We start from the raw sequence: 18,545 nt of genomic DNA on the forward strand, positions 1-18,545 counted from the left end.
GGCTCCTCCGGATACCGGGCGGAGGGAAGCTCAGACGGCTCCTCCGGATACCGGGCGGAGGGAAGCTCAGGCCGCTCCTCCGGATACCGGGCGGAGGGAAGCTCAGGCCGCTCCTCCGGATACCGGGCGGAGGGAAGCTCAGACGGCTCCTCCGGATACCGGGCGGAGGGAAGCTCAGGCCGCTCCTCCGGATACCGGGCGGAGGGAAGCTCAGGCCGCTCCTCCGGATACCGGGCGGAGGGAAGCTCAGGCCGCTCCTCCGGATACCGGGCGGAGGGAAGCTCAGACGGCTCCTCCGGATACCGGGCGGAGGGAAGCTCAGGCCAGCGTTCCTCCGGATACCGGGCGGAGGGAAGCTCAGGCGGCTCCTCCGGATACCGGGCAGAGGGAAGCTCAGGCCGCTCCTCCGGATACCGGGCGGAGGGAAGCTCAGGCCGCTCCTCCGGATACCGGGCGGAGGGAAGCTCAGGCCGCTCCTCCGGATACCGGGCGGAGGGAAGCTCAGACGGCTCCTCCGGATACCGGGCGGAGGGAAGCTCAGGCCGCTCCTCCGGATACCGGGCGGAGGGAAGCTCAGGCCGCTCCTCCGGATACCGGGCGGAGGGAAGCTCAGGCCGCTCCTCCGGATACCGGGCGGAGGGAAGCTCAGGCCGCTCCTCCGGATACCGGGCGGAGGGAAGCTCAGACGGCTCCTCCGGATACCGGGCGGAGGGAAGCTCAGGCCAGCGTTCCTCCGGATACCGGGCGGAGGGAAGCTCAGGCCAGCGTTCCTCCGGATACCGGGCGGAGGGAAGCTCAGGCGGCTCCTCCGGATACCGGGCGGAGGGAAGCTCAGGCCGCTCCTCCGGATACCGGGCGGAGGGAAGCTCAGGCCAGCGTTCCTCCGGATACCAGGCGGAGGGAAGCTCAGGCCGCTCTTCCGGATACCAGGCGGAGGGAAGCTCAGGCCGCTCCTCCGGATACCGAGCGGAGGGAAGCTCAGGCCGCTCCTCCGGATACCGAGCGGAGGGAAGCTCAGGCCGCTCTTCCGGATACCAGGCGGAGGGAAGCTCAGGCCGCTCTTCCGGATACCAGGCGGAGGGAAGCTCAGGCCGCTCTTCCGGATACCAGGCGGAGGGAAGCTCAGACGGCTCCTCCAGATACCGGGCGGAGGGAAGCTCAGGCCGCTCTTCCGGATACCGGGCGGAGGGAAGCTCAGGCCGCTCTTCCGGATACCAGGCGGAGGGAAGCTCAGGCCGCTCTTCCGGATACCAGGCGGAGGGAAGCTCAGACGGCTCCTCCGGATACCGGGCGGAGGGAAGCTCAGGCCGCTCTTCCGGATACCGGGCGGAGGGAAGCTCAGGCCGCTCTTCCGGATACCGGGCGGAGGGAAGCTCAGGCCGCTCTTCCGGATACCGGGCGGAGGGAAGCTCAGACGGCTCCTCCGGATACCGGGCGGAGGGAAGCTCAGGCCGCTCCTCCGGATACCGGGCGGAGGGAAGCTCAGGCCGCTCCTCCGGATACCGGGCGGAGGGAAGTTCAGGCCGCTCCTCCGGATACCGGGCGGAGGGAAGTTCAGACGGCTCCTCCGGATACCGGGCGGAGGGAAGCTCAGGCCGCTCCTCCGGATACCGGGCGGAGGGAAGCTCAGACGGCTCCTCCGGATACCGGGCGGAGGGAAGCTCAGGCCGTTACTCCGGATACCGGGCGGAGGGAAGCTCAGGCCGCTCCTCCGGATACCGGGCGGAGGGAAGCTCAGACGGCTCCTCCGGATACCGGGCGGAGGGAAGCTCAGACGGCTCCTCCGGATACCGGGCGGAGGGAAGCTCAGGCCGCTCCTCCGGATACCGGGCGGAGGGAAGCTCAGGCCGCTCCTCCGGATACCGGGCGGAGGGAAGCTCAGGCCGCTCTTCCGGATACCGGGCGGAGGGAAGCTCAGACGGCTCCTCCGGATACCGGGCGGAGGGAAGCTCAGACGGCTCCTCCGGATACCGGGTGGAGGGAAGCTCAGGCCGCTCCTCCGGATACCGGGCGGAGGGAAGCTCAGGCCGCTCCTCCGGATACCGGGCGGAGGGAAGCTCAGGCCGCTCCTCCGGATACCGGGCGCAGGAAGGCTCAGGCCATCGTTCCTCCGGATACCGGGTACGGGGAAGCTCAGGCCAGCATTCCTCCGGGTAGTGAGCACAGGGCAGGCTGGTCCCAGCGGGAGCTCAGTCTGCGGCCAACTGAGCGCTGAGGCCGGGCTTTTATACTTCCTGTCCTGCCCCTTGACTTCCGGGGGCGGGGACAGGTGACAGTAGCTCTGCCCACTGAGGCACCTGTGCTGGCTCGTCCCTCTCAGGCACAGTGGGGAGCCAGGGCGCCTCCCTACACCCATGTACAAAGTTGAATGATGAATATATATCATGCACAGCAATTACACAGTGTGGTAGGTCTCCTTTTTTCACACCCACAAAAGAATTCTGGCTAAGGATAGCTCCACCTTCCATGAAGCAAGTAGGTGAAAAGGATGTTCATCAAAGCCAGTCTTAATGACCAAACCTGCCTGCTTCCTACTCAGTCTTTTTGTGTTCTTCAACCTGGAAGTCTAGGTCCCTTTACTCATTCCTTGTCTTCTAGTTCTGTTTCTGTTCAAACATGCTTCTTTTCTTCTTCCAGCTCTCCTGGGAGCAGAGAAGGATAAGGTAGAAGATGGGTTTTTTAAGTTAAAAAATGAGTAAAAAGGATAAGAAACACAGAGAGAGATACAGTAAATGAGCCCCAAATATGAAATAACTTGTTGGTAAATGAGGGCACCAGGCCTACTGCAGGCAGCCTTCCTAATACTTGCTCCCTTGTGCTTGGACTCTAGACTTGACCAGGCTCAGCATCTTCTACAAAAAATGTCCACAAGTTCACTGGCCCCACAGTCTGCTAATCTGCCTCATGGAGTCCCAGTATAACACTACAGCTTCTTCTGTCTGTCAGGCTCCAGACACACCGTGTGATGTCATGATATCCAGGGCCCGGTTTTTTCTTTTTTACCAGACCCACCCTCTTTCTACTCTTCCTATTTACTTTTCATCCATGTTTTTAGCCTTTCAGGTGTTCTGAGGGTTAGCTGAGTTCAGTGTCTCCTGAATTCCTCTCCTTTCTGGATCATATCAGCACGCTAGTGCTCTCTCTCCAGATCAGATAAGCAACTGGGGATGTTCTGTCCATGCTTTCTTCTCCTTTGCTCTTTGTGTCAGGATTTCATCATTCATTAGCCCTACCCTAACATTCACTGGCCCTTGTCTTCCTCAACAACTGCTAAAGAAGATCCCTACTTCCTTCTGCCAACTTTCTCCAGTACAATTGACGTTCTTACCAGAAAATCCAAATTCCTCCTGAGTTCTTCCCTAAGCACTTTAGAGTTGAGGAAGAACAGGACACCTTGGAGGAAGGGGTAGACCCTGGACATGCGCACACATAGATTATGAGCCAGACAGAGGTCCCTCCTTTACCACAGGAATGGAAATCCCTCATAACTATGTCACTAGAAGATACCAGTGTGACGTTGCGCTCTATATGATTTTATGAAAATATGCTAATCAAAGTGAATATAATGTAACTGGAATATGTTTCATGCAAAAGGTCTTTTGTAAGGTATCATTACACATCTTATAATCTACTAAGTGTGGTCATCCTATTTGTATAAATGTACCACTCTTGTATCTGAAACTAGAAATACGAAATATAACTCTGATGTCTATTGTAATTATGCAAAGTGTGGGCCATGAATGGTGGTTTTGAATCTTGATGGCTCCCATCAACTAGCACAATTGACTGTAAATGGCTCTGTTTACTTGAAAGTCTTCCTGTATACGTGTGTGCTGGCAAATGGATAATGAAGTCTTACAGTGACATGTGATCATGTCACCAGAGCTGGAATCCATCTTTAACTTGGAGCTTTTCCATTGAGAAGGAGGGGGTGGGAACCCAGAGAGGGACAAAGGATTCCTGCCTTGTGCAAAAGATATATAAGGGGGTGAAATAGAACAAAGGAGACTGCAGTCATGAGAAATCCCCTAGCTACCATCTGAGCAGGAACAAGGACTGTACCAGGGGAAGGGATTGGGACCAGACTAGGAAGGTGTCCAGTCTGTGAAAAAAGCCTATTGAAACAACTCTGAGGGTGAGATTTACCTATATTCAGTTTTCTTACTGTATTAGGCTTAGGCCTGGGCTACACTAGTGGGGGGGTTCGAACTAAGATACACAACTTCAGCTATTCGCGTAGCTGAAGTCGAAGTATCTTAGTTCGACTTACCAGGCCGTCCTCATGGCGGTGAGTCGACTGCCATGGCTCCCGCGTCGACTCCGCTGAGTCTTCCTGCTGAGGTGGAGTACAGCATCGATTAGCGGATCGATTTATTGCGTCCAAACAAGACACAATAAATCGATCCCCAATACATCGAACACTACCCGTCGATCTGGCGGGTAGTATAGACGTACCCTTAGACTTGCGTGTTTTATTTTATTTTGCTTGGTAATTCACTTTATTCTGTCTGTCATTACTTGGAACCACTTAAATCCTACTTTTTGTATTCAGTAAAATCACTTGTTACTTATTAACTAACCCAGAGTATGTCTTAATACCTGGGGCGAGGGGGGGGGAACAACTGTGCATATCTCTCTATCAGTGTTATAGAGGGTGAACAATTTATGAGTTTACCCTGTGTAAGTTTTATACAGGGTAAAACGGATTTATTTGGGGTTTGGACCCCATTGGGAGTTGAGTGTCTGAGTGCTGGAGACAGGAGCACTTCTTAAGCTGTTTTCAGTTAAGCCTGCACTTGTGGGGGACATGGTTCAGACTTGGATCTGTGTTAGCAGCAGGCAAGTGTGTCCGGCTCAAACAAGGCAAGGCACTGAAGTCCCAAGCTAGCAGGAAAAATAGGCTCACAAGTAGTCTAGGCACATCAGGTGGCAGTCCCAAGGGGGTTTCTGTGACCCAGCCCATCACAACCAGTCTGAAGTAAAACAAGATGGTTGGCTTTGATGGACCTTCTTGGGAGAATTCCTGCTCTTTTATGCATTTCTGCTTTTTGGGGGAACGTGGCCACGTGGAAAAAGCATTATGAAGACACTGACACTCTTTCTTGTCCTGTGTCTATCAGGATCTTAGCTATGTCCAAGATGAAAGTCTTGGTCCTGACATTCACTTCCTGGATCACCTTCCCCACATGACACCTTAACTGCCTCTGACATTACCAATGGGCCAATCAATATGGCATTTTGTCACTGCTTGTCTTTCCTCTGTCCTTCATTTGCTTCCAAAGGCACTTCAGGGGTTCCAAGTAGGGCTGTCAAGTGATTAAAAAAATTAATCATGATTAATTGCACAATTAAAAAAAAGTAATTGTGATTAACTGCACAATTAAAAAAATTAACCGTGCGATTAATTGCGCTGTTAAACAATAATAGAAAACCATTTATTTAAATGTTTTTGGATATTTCTACATTTTCAAATATATTGATTTCAGTTACAACACAGAATACAAAGTGTACAGTGCTCACTTTATATTTATTTTTTATTACAAATATTTGCACTGTAAAAAAAACAAAAGAAATAGTATTTTTCAGTTCCCCCATTACAAGTACTGTAGTGCAATTGCTTTATCATGAACATTTAACTTACAAATATAGAATTATGTACAAAAAAAAATTTTATTTTTGAATGCAATGTAAAACTTTAGAGCCTACAAATCCACTCAGTCCCACTTCTTGTTCAGCCAATCGCTCAGACGAACAAGTTTGTTTACATTTGCAGGACATAATGCTGCCCGCTTCTTGTTTACAATGTCACCTGAAAGTGAGAACAGGTATTCACATGGCACTATCATAGCCGGCGTCACAAGATATTTACGTGCCAGATGAGCTAAAGATTCATATGTCCCTTCATGCTTCAACCACCATTCCACAGGACATGCGTCCATGCTGATGACGGGTTCTGCTCTATAACAATCCAAAACAGTGCAGACCGACATATGTTCATTTTCATCATCTGAGTTAGATGCCACCAGCAGAAGACTGATTTTCTTTTTTGGTGATTAGGGTTCTGTAGTTTCCACATTGGAGTGTTGCTCTTTTAAGACATCTGAAAGCATGCTCCACACCTCATCCCTTTCTGATTTTGGAAGGCACTTCAGATTCTTAAACCTTGGGTCGAGTGCTGTATCTATCCCTAGAAATCTCACATTGGTACCTTCTTTGCGTTTTGTCAGATCTGCAGTGAAAGTGTTCTTAAAATGAACAACATGTGCTGGGTCATTATACAAGACTGCTGTAACATGAAATATATAGCAGAATGTGGGTAAAACAGATCAGGAAGCATACATTTCTCTCCCAAAGAGTTCAGTCACAAAATTAATTAATGCATTATTTTTTAATGGGTGTCGTCAGCATGGAATTATGTCCTCTGGAATGGTGGCCGAAGCATGAAAGGGCATACAAATATTTAGCATGTCTGGCACGTAAAGACCTTGCAATGCTGATTACAAAAGTCCCATGCGAATGCTTGGTCTCACTTTCAGATGTCATTGTAAATAAGAAGTGGGCAGCATTATCTTCTGCAAATGTAAACAAACTTGTTTGTCTTAGTGGTTGGCTGAATAAGAAGTAGGACTGAGTGGACTTGTACACTCTGAAGCTTTACACAGTTTTGGTTTTGAATGAAGTTATGTAAGAAAAAAATCTACATTTGTAAATTGCACTTTCACAATAAAGAGATTGCACTACAATACTTGTATGAGGTGAATTGAAAAATACTATTTCTTTTATCATTTTTACAGTGCAGATATTTGTAATAAAAAATAATAATATAAAGTGAGCGCTGTACACTTTGTATTCTGTGTTGTAATTTAAGTTAATATATTTGAAGATGTATAAAAACATCCAGAAATATTTAATAAATTTCAATTGGGATTCTATTGTTTAACAGTGCAATTAAAACTACGATTAATCACATTTTTTTTATTTAATGTCATGAGTTAACTGCAATTAATTGATAGCCCTAGTTCCCAGCCTTCATTTGATAAGCAATATTGCCAATCTCAAGTGTTAAAATTGTGAGTCAGGCCCCCCCAAATCATCATGAGATTGGCTTAAAAATGATATTTTTTAAAAAGTTTTTTATTTGCGTTTTGGTCTTGAGCCTTTTAGAAGTACACATTTTCCATCTTTTCTCTGCAAGGGCTAGAAACTTGTTTTTTAAATAATAGCTGAAATTCTCAAAATCATTTTACTGCAGGAGCAGGGCACCCAGGAAAACGCCAAGTATTGAGACAAGCGGCAACACTGGTAAAAGAACATTTCTACACTCACAGCATACAGAAGGGGGATCATTCTTTCTCATTATCTAACAAACTTAGATGCCTGCTGTGTCTTTTTTCTAGGAAGATGATTATATTAAATAATAGTAATTATCTCAGTCTGAGTGGTCGGGTTGCCATCTCTGAAGTACAAAAAAACGGGACATCTAGGATGATCCCATGCCCATGAAACTGAACAGCCGGTAGTGTGTACTTAGCACACTTACAAATTTCCCAGGACAGCCTCTTCAAAAAAGGGATGATCTTGGGAAAACCTGGACAGGTGGCAAAATCGCTGAGAGTGCTGAAGAATTAGCCACATTGAAATGTGCAAGGCCATGATATAGACCTCACCTAATATATGTATTAATTCAGGTAAAATAAATTAGACCTTAAACCATATCTGGAAGCAGCCTTTCAGCATTGAAAGCCACAACTGGCCATGGAGTTCCTCTGGGAACTTATGGCTTGTTACATCCATGTACCGCATAGGTTCTGTTATAATGTGTGGGAAGAGGAGACATATGACAAGGAAGAATTGCTCACTGGTAATTGTGTTTGTCATAGTCATCCCTAATTATCCTTTCCTCCCACATCTCCCTGGGGGCTCTCTCAGTTAGTGGTGAGTATTGTTTGGTTTTCTTATATATTTATTTGCTCTCCAGGATTCTATTTGGAGAAGAAAGTAGGTGGGCTGGTTCTTTTATATAGGTCACGATTGACAGTTTTGTTGACTCCTTACTTCCTGATGGGTGGAGCTATATCCCTTAATGTAATGTAATGGGGATGGGAGAAAGGGACTACAATGAACACAATTACTGGTAAGTAATTTTCTCCTTGACTACATTTCTGGTGACTCTGTTTTATACTCTCTGTGCCAAAGCAGGTTTGCTGATGACAGTGTTTAAGAATATTTAATTCTTGGTATGAACTAGCTGGGTGTTTCTCTTAATGAGCTATCCCACTGCTATCACAACAACTTTAAATACCTTATGGCTAGCAAGGCAGAGACTGACACACAGGCAGATTTGTTTCTGCAAATAGCTGCTAGATTTACTTGCCTCTTTCAACTGCCTTGATATAGATACAGGTTGTCCTGTTGCTACTGCGGTGGCACATAAGAGCACTTATGAACTGTTGTTGTTCTGCTTATCTTGTCTCTTAGGAAAAGGAAAAGCTGTATGTAGAGCTGAAGCACATCTTGGCCCGGCAGCCTGGGCCTGAAGCGGCAGAACAGTTGCAGCTCTACCGACACACCCTCCGAGAGAAGACCAAACAACTGAAAGTAAGAGATGCCCTTCATGGGATTAATCAGAAAGGAAGTCCATCTGAAGGGCTGCTATGCTTGTAGGACTATATCGGTGCTTTGCACAGGGAAGTCTGTCTTCTCAAGGAGTCTTTTGGTGCCGAGAAATTGAGCCTCAATCTCTGGGTAGCGGGGTCAAGAAGTTAAAAATGTTTCACTGTCAGGGGTTTTTCAGAATACTGTAATTCTTCAGAGTGCTTTCACTGCTTTTGTGCAGCATGGACAATAATACTGCAGTGCAGTAAAGTGGATAGCAAGTGAGAAAAGATAAGAAAGGATGTCAGGGAAAATGGAACAAACTCTTTAAAATAGGACACTTCCTAAACTATAGCCTCGTATCAAAAGACACCTTCGTTTTCCTGTGATGTTACTTGGCTATACAGTTATTTAGCAGTTCAGCTGTTTCCTCTCAGCGTTTTATGCATCCATATTCCACACTAAGCTGTAATGCCAAAGACCTTTTAACTGTGAGGAATGGATACATTTTTCTTCATTTGCCAGTCTTGTCTTGTCCTAAACAAATATTTCTGATGTTTGTCATAAAAGGATAATTCAACATTTCCCTACATTCTCCATGAAACACTGGCCTAATAGTTACAGCTCTGCCCACCTCAGTGCCAAAAACACATCAGGATGAAGAAAGGAGTTCAGAGGGGAATAGCAATAATGACAAAAGGCTGAAAATATTGATTTACTAGGAAAGATTAAAATAACTGGGTATGCTCAGCTTGGTTAGTCAATAGATACAAGTCTAAGGACAAGTAGGACCCACTATATCAAGAGTCAAAGATGAAGAATTCCTATGAAATATCTCTACAAGAAAAGACTGGCCCATCAGTTGAGAAGCATCCTTTCTAAGAATCATCTGAAACCTAACCATTTCCATTAGCCGTTGAGGGCAGATCCATAAAAGTAGATCCTCCATTTCATCCAAACAAATCTGTGAAAGGACACCTTGTATTTCAGTCCAGGAATAGCATGCTGTGTAAATATTACTAACTCAACAGGTTTACTTGGACAAGATATAGGGCCTGTTTATTGGTCTGCCCTCAGAGGCTAATGTAAACAGTTACATTTCAGAAATTGACTTCTTTTTCATAGATTCACAGATTTTTAAAGCCAGAAGAGACCATTGGATCATCTAGTCTGACTTCCTGTCTATCACAGGGCAGAGAATTTCATCTAGTTATCCCTGTATTGAGCCCAGTAACCTATGTTTCACTAAAGTTTATCTTCCAGAAAGGGATCCTGTCTTGATCTGAAGACTTCAACAGATGCAGAATCCACCACTTCCCTTGGTTTTGTTCCAATGATGTTTTGGTTCTGAGGTGGACAGAACTGTACATGTTAGTGTAGATACATTGACAAGCACTTACATGACATTTCTCCGATCTACAATACAGTGTTGTGTAATGTCAGTGCTACCTGTTAACTGTGCTTTCTGTGTGAAAGTCCATATAATATTCATAGCCTCTCTGCTGGGGAGGTGGTTTTACTAATGTGTAAGCTTCCTAAGCATTCTGAGAATAGAATTTAGTAATATTATGTTTATTTGTTTCATTAAACAAAGAAGAAATGAAAGTGCAATTTGAATATTAATGTACAGCGTATTACTCTAAATGCTCATGCACATGGACATTTTTAGATACTACAGATACATGAGGCTTAATTTCATTTTTTCTTAAATGAGTGAGATCTTCTAATAAGTGAGTCAAAAACATTTTCACACTCCTTTTATCACACTAGTGGAAACTGTTCCTAAATCCTTGTTATTTCTCTCACAGTGCATTACATGTACGTTAGTCTCACATCTTATTACAGGGCTGACAAGAGTAATCTATCTTAACCCCTTGTCACTAGAAATCAGGATTTCCTGATTCTGAAGAGCTGCCTCATGGAAAACTTTTTGAAGGTGTGATAATGAGAAGCAGTTCTACTTATATGTAATGTAGAGCTCTTCCCTTGTTCTTGACTATATGAAAGCAAGATCCTTCTCCCCAAGAGTTCATCTGCTCCTACAGCTCCTTTCATTGTTGAAGTCATCATCTTCTATTTGCTGCATTGTAATCAACTCTACACCAACCATGGGGAAAATCCTCCAGGAGCAGATGGACCCTCAATAAACAAGGAACCTGTTTTTATGTAAATCTTAGTTATCCGGAAGAAGAGAAAAGAAATGCAGAAAATGTAAAATAGAAGCAGGAGTTTAGCGAAGACGAATGTGGTTCAAAGCTTTCCTTAGAGTTCTCATTGGTCTTTAATGCATTAAATTGCTGCTGTGTACATTTTTACTTCCTCGCACAATATATTGTATTAGCAAACAGGCATAAATGCAGGTCAACATATACTTATGAGCTGAGTGAAATCTGGTTATGGGTTGAGTAAAAACTTCACTGAGACTGATAGCTGTGAACTCACCCTTAGGCATGTGTTAGTCTCTAAGGTGCCACAAGCACTCCTATTCTTTTTCCTTAGGTTTATGTAACTGGAAGAACCTGTGAGGCATCAGTGTCTCTGATATCCTCTTGAGGCTAATTCAAGACCTACATAATGACTCAGAGGCATGGATGCATTGAGGGACCCACAAGTCTCACATATTTCACACTAGATCAGGGGTGAAGTAGGGATATGTCCTGGCTGCAACTCTGTTCTGCTGCACAATAAATTGCTTCCTTGAACATATCTCCACAAATATTGGTATAACTGTCAATTTAACTTCTTTTACCAACCTGGATTATGCGGATGATGTCGTCCTCTTTGGCCCGAGTGCAAACAATCTTAAAACTACACTAGAGTGCTTCCAGCATGAGGCACCTTCTCTTGGGCCAAGGATTTCTTGGGCAAAAGCAAAAATCCAGAGTGTCAGTCAAAAATTGTGTTACAAACATCTCTGCTTCTGGACAAACCCATGGGAGTAGTAGATAACTTCATCTACCTAGGCAGTAAACTGTCTTCAAACAGATGCAGCTCTCCAGACATCCTAAGGAGAAGTGGTTTAGTAGCTTCACTTATGAACGCCCTGCATAGGGTCTGGAGCAAACAAAAGTTGAAACTATATACAAAAGTATGGATTTACGAAGCCTGCACACTTCAGATTCTCTTAGGTGGATCTGAAACATGGACATTCATATGCATGGTCAGCAATGGCTACTGGGTATAAGATGGTTTGACTTTATCAGTAATAGGGATGTATCACTGAGTACTGGTCCAGAGAGGACTGAAGTCATCAATGGCCACTGCTGACTGGCCCTTTTGGGTCATGTTGCTCACCTTTGAGACAATGTCTCTGCACATCAAACTCTAAAGATTGTCCTGAGATGAGGCAGGGATGCTGCCTGGTCATGGACTGGTGGTGGCCACAAGGTCGCCTTCGTTTAACCTGGCTGCACCAGATCATTAATAAGCCCATGGAACTCTTAGATGCCTGGAATAAAGCTGTGCAGAATGCTCATGTACACTCGGCGCTGTGGTCCTCTGCTGTCGAAGTGTACTGTGGTTGTTGTTATAAGGATAAGGCCCCATTTAAGACAAAAGGAGTATGTGAACCTAGCCACAGGCTTTTGTTGAGTGTTGTTTTGGGAAGAGATGTGTCCGTGTATGTGTGTGTGAAGAACAATAAAAAAACTGGGAGAGACTGAGGACAGAACAGTAAGCGAGGCAGAGGCAAAAAACAAGAAAGCCAAGCAGTAGCTGATGAGCACAATGTGACCCTGGAAAAAACAAGAGAGAGAATTTTTGGGTCTGTGGACTCAGGGGACTTGGCGTTATAAGTAAGGTAAATATCTTGTCATGGTTATTTTTAGTAAAAGTCACGGACAGGTCATGGGCAATAAATAAAAATTCACAGAGCCCGTGACCTGTCCGTGACTTTACTAAAAATAACTGGGGGCAGGGCTAAATAGGGGGAGGAATGGAGTCTGATGAGTGATGGGGGGACTGACAGGCCAAGACCCCCAGCTCCAGCGGCCGCAGCAGTGGGCACAGCCGGGAGGGGACATATGGCCCAGGGATGCTGCAGGGCAGGGGCACATAGCCCCCACCACAGGGCTGGGGTACGTGACGCCAGCTGCAGCTCCCGGCAGAAAACGCGAGGCAGGGGCACACAGCCAGGCTGCAGTCTCCCCACCCCTTGCAAACCACAGGGCAGGGGCTGCAGGTCCTGATTCCAGCTCTCCAGTTTGCAGTTGTAAGCTGTTGCAGCAGGGCGGAAGCGCACAGTCCTGCCTCCAGCCCCCGCTTTAGCTGCTGACAACTAAAGGTGGAAGAAGTCACAGAGGTCCGGTAAAGTCACGGAATCCGTGACTGCTGTGACCTCCATGACTAAATTGTAGCCTGAGTTATAAGCTAAGAAACTGCTCTTATTGTTCTTGGTTCCTCCTGCATTTGGAGAAGCAGGACTTTATATGTTTCATGTAAATAAACAAAGTTGCATCAAATAAAATACCTGACTCTTTCCAAACTTTGGCTAGTCTCAATATTCTTCTTCCTGCAGCAGGAAAGTGCATTTGGCATGACCCTATTTCCAAATTAATTGATTTAAATGGGATCAGGATCATGCCAATAATTGTATTGCATGATGCCATGTTGCTTATGTGAAGTTAATTATAGTCTATAATACAGTGGGCCCTCTTGAACAAAAATGCAATATTAAAGTTCCTATTTGCTTGTGATGAGGCAGGTCGTATAATGTCTGCATGAAACAGGTATTTATGAATGTCTTGAAAGAGTGCACAACAGAAGGTACATTAATGCTAGTAGAAGAGGAAGACTTTTCAACTGTCTGAAATTGTCCTTCAGTTAGAAACATTAATGACGTAACGGTATAGACAGATGGCAGAAAGATTCCAGAGTAACATTTGCTCTACTCCCTGGAAGTCTAGTCCCCGGCCAGCTCTCTCCTGATTAGCAGAGATAGAAAGCTCAACTCTAGCTGCAAGCATTGAAAGGCATTTTGAAATGTCTGGCTCACATTATATCCCTCAGCTCTCCCTCATTAAACTGGACAACTTTCATTTTAAGGGCCACAGTTTTCTCCAATCCCCACAAATATGCCTTTGCCTTACTTTCACTGCTGTAAATTATTTACATAAGAAATGAATAGTCAAGATGCTGAAATGCTAGGAAAATATAACTTGTGGTAAAGAGATGGATCCTATGCCATTTTAAAACTTCCTGCTTAATTATTTGTCTGTGCTCCTTGTTTTGGGTCTTTGGCTCACATTTGGGTCCAGGAAGGTAGAGGACTACAGTAAATAGATTCATAGATTCTAGGGTCAGAAGGGACCAATGTGATCATCTAGTCCAACCCTCTGCACAAAGCAGGCCACAGAACCCTAGCCATCCACTTCTATAACAAACCCCTAACATATGCCTGAGTTATTGAAGTCTTCAAATTGTGGTTTGAAGACCTCAAGCTGCAGAGAATCCACCAGCAAATGACCCATGCCCAACGCTGCAGGGGAAGGCGAAAAACCTTCAGGGCCTCTGCTGATCTGCCCTGGAGGAAAATTCCTTCCCGACCCCAAATATGGCGATCAGCTAAACCCTGAGCATGTGGGCAAGACTCACCAGCCAGCACTCAGAAAAGAATTCTCTGCAGTAACTCAGATCCCATCCCATCCAACATCCCATCACCAACCACCGGGCATACTTATCTGGCGATAATCAAAGGTCAATTGCCAAAATTAGGCTCTCCCATCATACCATCCCTTCCATAAACTTATCAAGCTTAATCTTAAAGCCAGATATGTCTTTTGCCCCCACTACTCCCCTTGGAAGGCTGTTCCAGAACTTCACTCCTCTAATGGTTAGAAACTTTCATCTAATTTCAAGTCTAAACTTCCTAGTGTCCAGTTTATACCCATTCGTTCTTGTATCTACATTGGTACTAAGCTTAAATAATTCCTCTCCCTCCCTAATATTAATTCCTCTGATATATTTATATTTATACTTATATTTATAAAGAGCATCACTCAAAAGATGCTTGGTGAGGTACATAGTGTAGCTTTAACTCTGTAAAGTGTCTTCAGGTGGGCAGAGCTTTTATCCGATGGGGAGAAGGGAGTGTGTGACAGACGTAACCTGTGAAGCTGTGAAGCTTACTTTTTGCTTTTGGTTGGTTAGGTTTTGTCTTCAGAACTGAACATGTATGAGTCACAGAGTCAAGAGTACAAGTATGAAATAGAGAGACTGGGCAATGAACTCCTGAATGTGAAGAAGAAATACCTAACCCAGAAACGCAAGGAACAACAGACCAAGTAAGGAATAATGTTAATTCTCTCGATCCATCTTTCCAGCTAATCCTCATCCTTACACACGACACACCTCACGTGCATCTGAGTGCCTTACAAAGATATAAACACATAAAAGTTTGAGTATGCTCAGAGTTCTTCCCTCTTCTCCTTGAGCAGGTCTAGACGTTTTTTTGAAAAAATTATTTATATGTTTTTCTTTCTTATGTTCCTCTTCCTCCCTTTCTTTTCTCCCATCTTCTCGTATCGCTTCCAACTTCCTCCTCCTTTCTCTGTCCCGTTCTTCCATTCTCTAGTCTCCTTTTTATGGCAGCACTTATAGTATATTTGCTGTGTGAATGCTATTGCATTAGGATGGGATTCGTAATCATGGGTCAGGCACTAAGAAAGCACTGTCCCCCCACTAACACAACAGAACAATTCCATGGGTCACAAAGATCACCTGTCATAATTGTGGTGACTTCTGTGAGAGCCTAGGGTCATCCTATTGAGCTATCTGGAAATCAGTGCAAGGACTGTGAATTTGATCTGATATTGGGAAGGGAGCAAACTGTATTGAGTGGAGCATTGGGGTGATTTGTTTGCTTTGATCTAAATCTCTCAGCAGATGCAAAGCAGCATGTTACACCAGCTGGGGCTATTTTTAAGGCTGTCATATTAATTTCTATGTTATCCATACAATCTAGGGCACCCTATTTATACCCTACTGAGGGCTCAGGGCATAACTTGGTCAATTTAGGTACCACCACCCTCTCCCTACCGAGGGCTCGGAGTGTAAGACACCTACTCTTTCCCACAGGGGTCCAGGAAAAACCTGGTCAATTTATGTACCTGCCCTCTCCCACAGGGCTCTGGGCTCTACGGGTCTGTGTGACTTTTCCCAGTGAACAGGCCTTACGCAGCTGTGCTTTAAACATCTATTGAGTAGCAATACACACAGAATATGTATAACCAGTAAATCTCTTGTGCTAACCCCTACCAATACACAGAGAAATTTCTCTCGATGGCCAGTCAGGATCCACTCATCTGGGGTTTTCCGGCAGTGCCTCTGCATGTCACAGTCGTGCAGAGGGATCAGAGTTCCAGCAGCTCAATGTTGAACTGTGGTCCGAAAATGTTTCCCAAAGAGCATTGTTTTTCATTTTCATTATATAGTTAAAACGAGCTATCCCCTACAAACCTATCACATTATCCCACACTCCTAGATAAAACTTTTAACCAATTACACACTGGCACTTGTGTGTCCTCCTTCCTGCCCAAGTTTTTTATATTTGTATCTTTCATGCCTAAATTGTAACTTAGTTGTCACCTCCTCTGTTTATGCAGATGGTCAGCATACAAAGGCTGGTCAGAGCTTATTTTACCATTTACTGTGTCTCTTTCTGTATCCTCCCTAATTTCCCAGCGCCTGGATGTCTCTACCTTACAACCTTGGTGGTTATAATTCTCATTAGGGATATCCTGGAGGTGGAGGTGCTTTATCAGCAACAGAACATTTTTTTTTTCAGTTGTAGTGGTTGGTTTAATATGGTGTGTATGTGTGTGTGTGTGGGGAGAGACTAATCAGGTCTCAGGCCTGCACCTAGGCAGGGGTCTTCGCAGTCCTGGAAGTCATGCATGTCTGGATCAGTGTGCCCAGATCTGCATCCACCAGGATGTGGTAGACCTCCTAGCCTGCTATAGATGAGAAAAAACATTCATGACCATTATTGCTAAGGGCCTTGAGGCTGTAAACTGTCCTTATCATTGGTGCCAGGACATGCTTGGTTGAAGGTGTTGTAGTGGTGTGTGCCACTTCTTCTAAGTGTATCCCCTCACTTACCAACATCACTTCAGTCATGACTTGGTTGAGCTTCAGCCAGCTGCCATGGCCCATGGTCCGGAGACTATTTTGCAGCAACAGCATCTCTGTGTCTAGTCCCAGTCTGAAGTCAACGTAGGATGGTCCAGGTATTGGTGCTGATCAAATGGTTGGAGGAGGCCCTTTGCCAGTTTATTATCTCACTCAGAAACAGGAGTTTGGATTCAAGGTGGTAACTGGGCAGCTCAGGTGCATCTACTGAAGGCTTCTCAAGCACTGACCGGACTGTGAATCTCAGGGGATTTTACAAATATTAAAACTGCCAGCACCCTGGTGGGGGAGGTAGTTCTTCTGAGTGCATATTCCTAGTGTTGGGATAAAGTATCCCTGGTGCCGCAGAGCCTTGGAGAAAAACCACGCTCATTCGGGATGCATCAGTGCTCCCTTGTGGCTACAGAAATTAATTGCCCACAGCTTTAGAAGTGAGGAGCAATGCCCAAGCACTTCTTTCTACTCCTTAGCTGCAAATGGAGGAACCTCAGCTGCACCTACAGTCTTTCTTTGCCAGACTTCTCACCCCTTTCTACCTCAGGCTATGTCTGAATCTTTTTGTATCTAGTTAGTCACTAGTGTTTTAGCCAACGGTCAGTGTTTTCGTTTGATGGTAGGTAATTTCCCTCTACGGTCACAGAGCACAGTTGTGTATTCAAACCGGCTGCTTTCAGTTTTCAGAAGTGAGTAGTGTTTTTTGGGTGTTCCACTTGTGATGTCTTAAATTTGCAGGGGCTGGGTGCTTGGCACAGTCTGAAAATCAGGCTCCATTATGATGCCTCAAGTTGCACCCCAAACCACTGGTCATGTTTGGAAATGCAGATATTTTCCCCAAGGAGAGGCTTCTAGGGGATGATGTTATTTTGCAGCTGAATGGCTTGATTTGCAGTAATGTTTTTTTGCAGGAACCAGTTTTCCTTCCACGCATCTTCTCCCCCAGCCTGCCCCCTCGGACACTCCAAACTCCATTTTTCCATTTTCGTTAACTGTGATTCAAAGCTACCTGCATTTGTCTTTGCCTTAACTGTATTTTAGAGAGCAAGCAGTACTGATGGTGAAATTAGCAAAATCGTCAGGGATAACAAGTGACCTTTGTCCATCTGCAAATTGTACAAGGCTGCCTTGATGTTGGAATTATCAACAATTGTTCACTGCTAATGGCCTTCCTGGAGTTTTAGGATCAATACATGAGGCTCCCATAATGTCTAACAATCCATTTCCAACAGTTAAGTGTCCTCTTGAAAACACTTCTAATGTTTGCAGTTTGGACCTTGGTTTCACATTTGCTTTTGCGCGTTAGAAGAGAAGAAATACACTCCTGTTTTGCTGTATGTCTGTAGCTAGAATTGATGTCCTGTTAGAATTATATTGAGAATCCCATTACTCAGGACCTGGCTTTTTACCTTGCAAGGGATGGTTATGTTTGAATCTGTCAGTCACACACAGTGATAAAGAGGTTCCTGTTGTTGGTCAGTTTATGCCAGTCCCCAGGGCCGATGCAAGGAAGTTTCACGCCCTAGGCGAAACTTCTACCTTGCACCCCACACCCAGCTAACCCCGCACCCACACGGCAGCTGACTCATCCCCCCATCTGGGGAGCCCCCCCGCAGCAGCTACCTCCCCCACCACGACAGCTAACCCCTCTCCACCCCGTCCCCCCCACGGCAACTAAACCCACCCGAGGAAACTCCCCCTGTCCCCCCATGGCAGCTAACCCTACCTGGGGAGACTTCCCACACCGCCACGGTAGCTAACCCTGCCTGGGGAGATTTCCCCCCTGCCACGGCAGCTAACCCTGCCTGGGGAGATTTCCCCCCTGCCAC

At 45.7% G+C, this 18,545-nt stretch overlaps 1 protein-coding gene across 2 annotated transcripts in view; it reads left to right on the forward strand.

The window, feature by feature from the left end:
- CFAP58 (cilia and flagella associated protein 58) overlaps nucleotides 1–18,545 on the forward strand; it is a 105,281-nt gene that overhangs the window by 81,004 nt on the left and 5,732 nt on the right. For both annotated transcript variants that reach the window (XM_030569922.1, XM_030569923.1), the window contains exons 16-17: nucleotides 8,479–8,598; nucleotides 14,743–14,876. In XM_030569922.1, coding sequence (XP_030425782.1) covers nucleotides 8,479–8,598; nucleotides 14,743–14,876 — 254 coding nt within the window. The remainder of the gene's footprint in view (nucleotides 1–8,478; nucleotides 8,599–14,742; nucleotides 14,877–18,545) is intronic.

This window comes from Gopherus evgoodei, chromosome 7, assembly GCF_007399415.2.
Source record: "Gopherus evgoodei ecotype Sinaloan lineage chromosome 7, rGopEvg1_v1.p, whole genome shotgun sequence".
In the NCBI taxonomy this organism is placed as follows: Eukaryota; Metazoa; Chordata; order Testudines; family Testudinidae; genus Gopherus; species Gopherus evgoodei.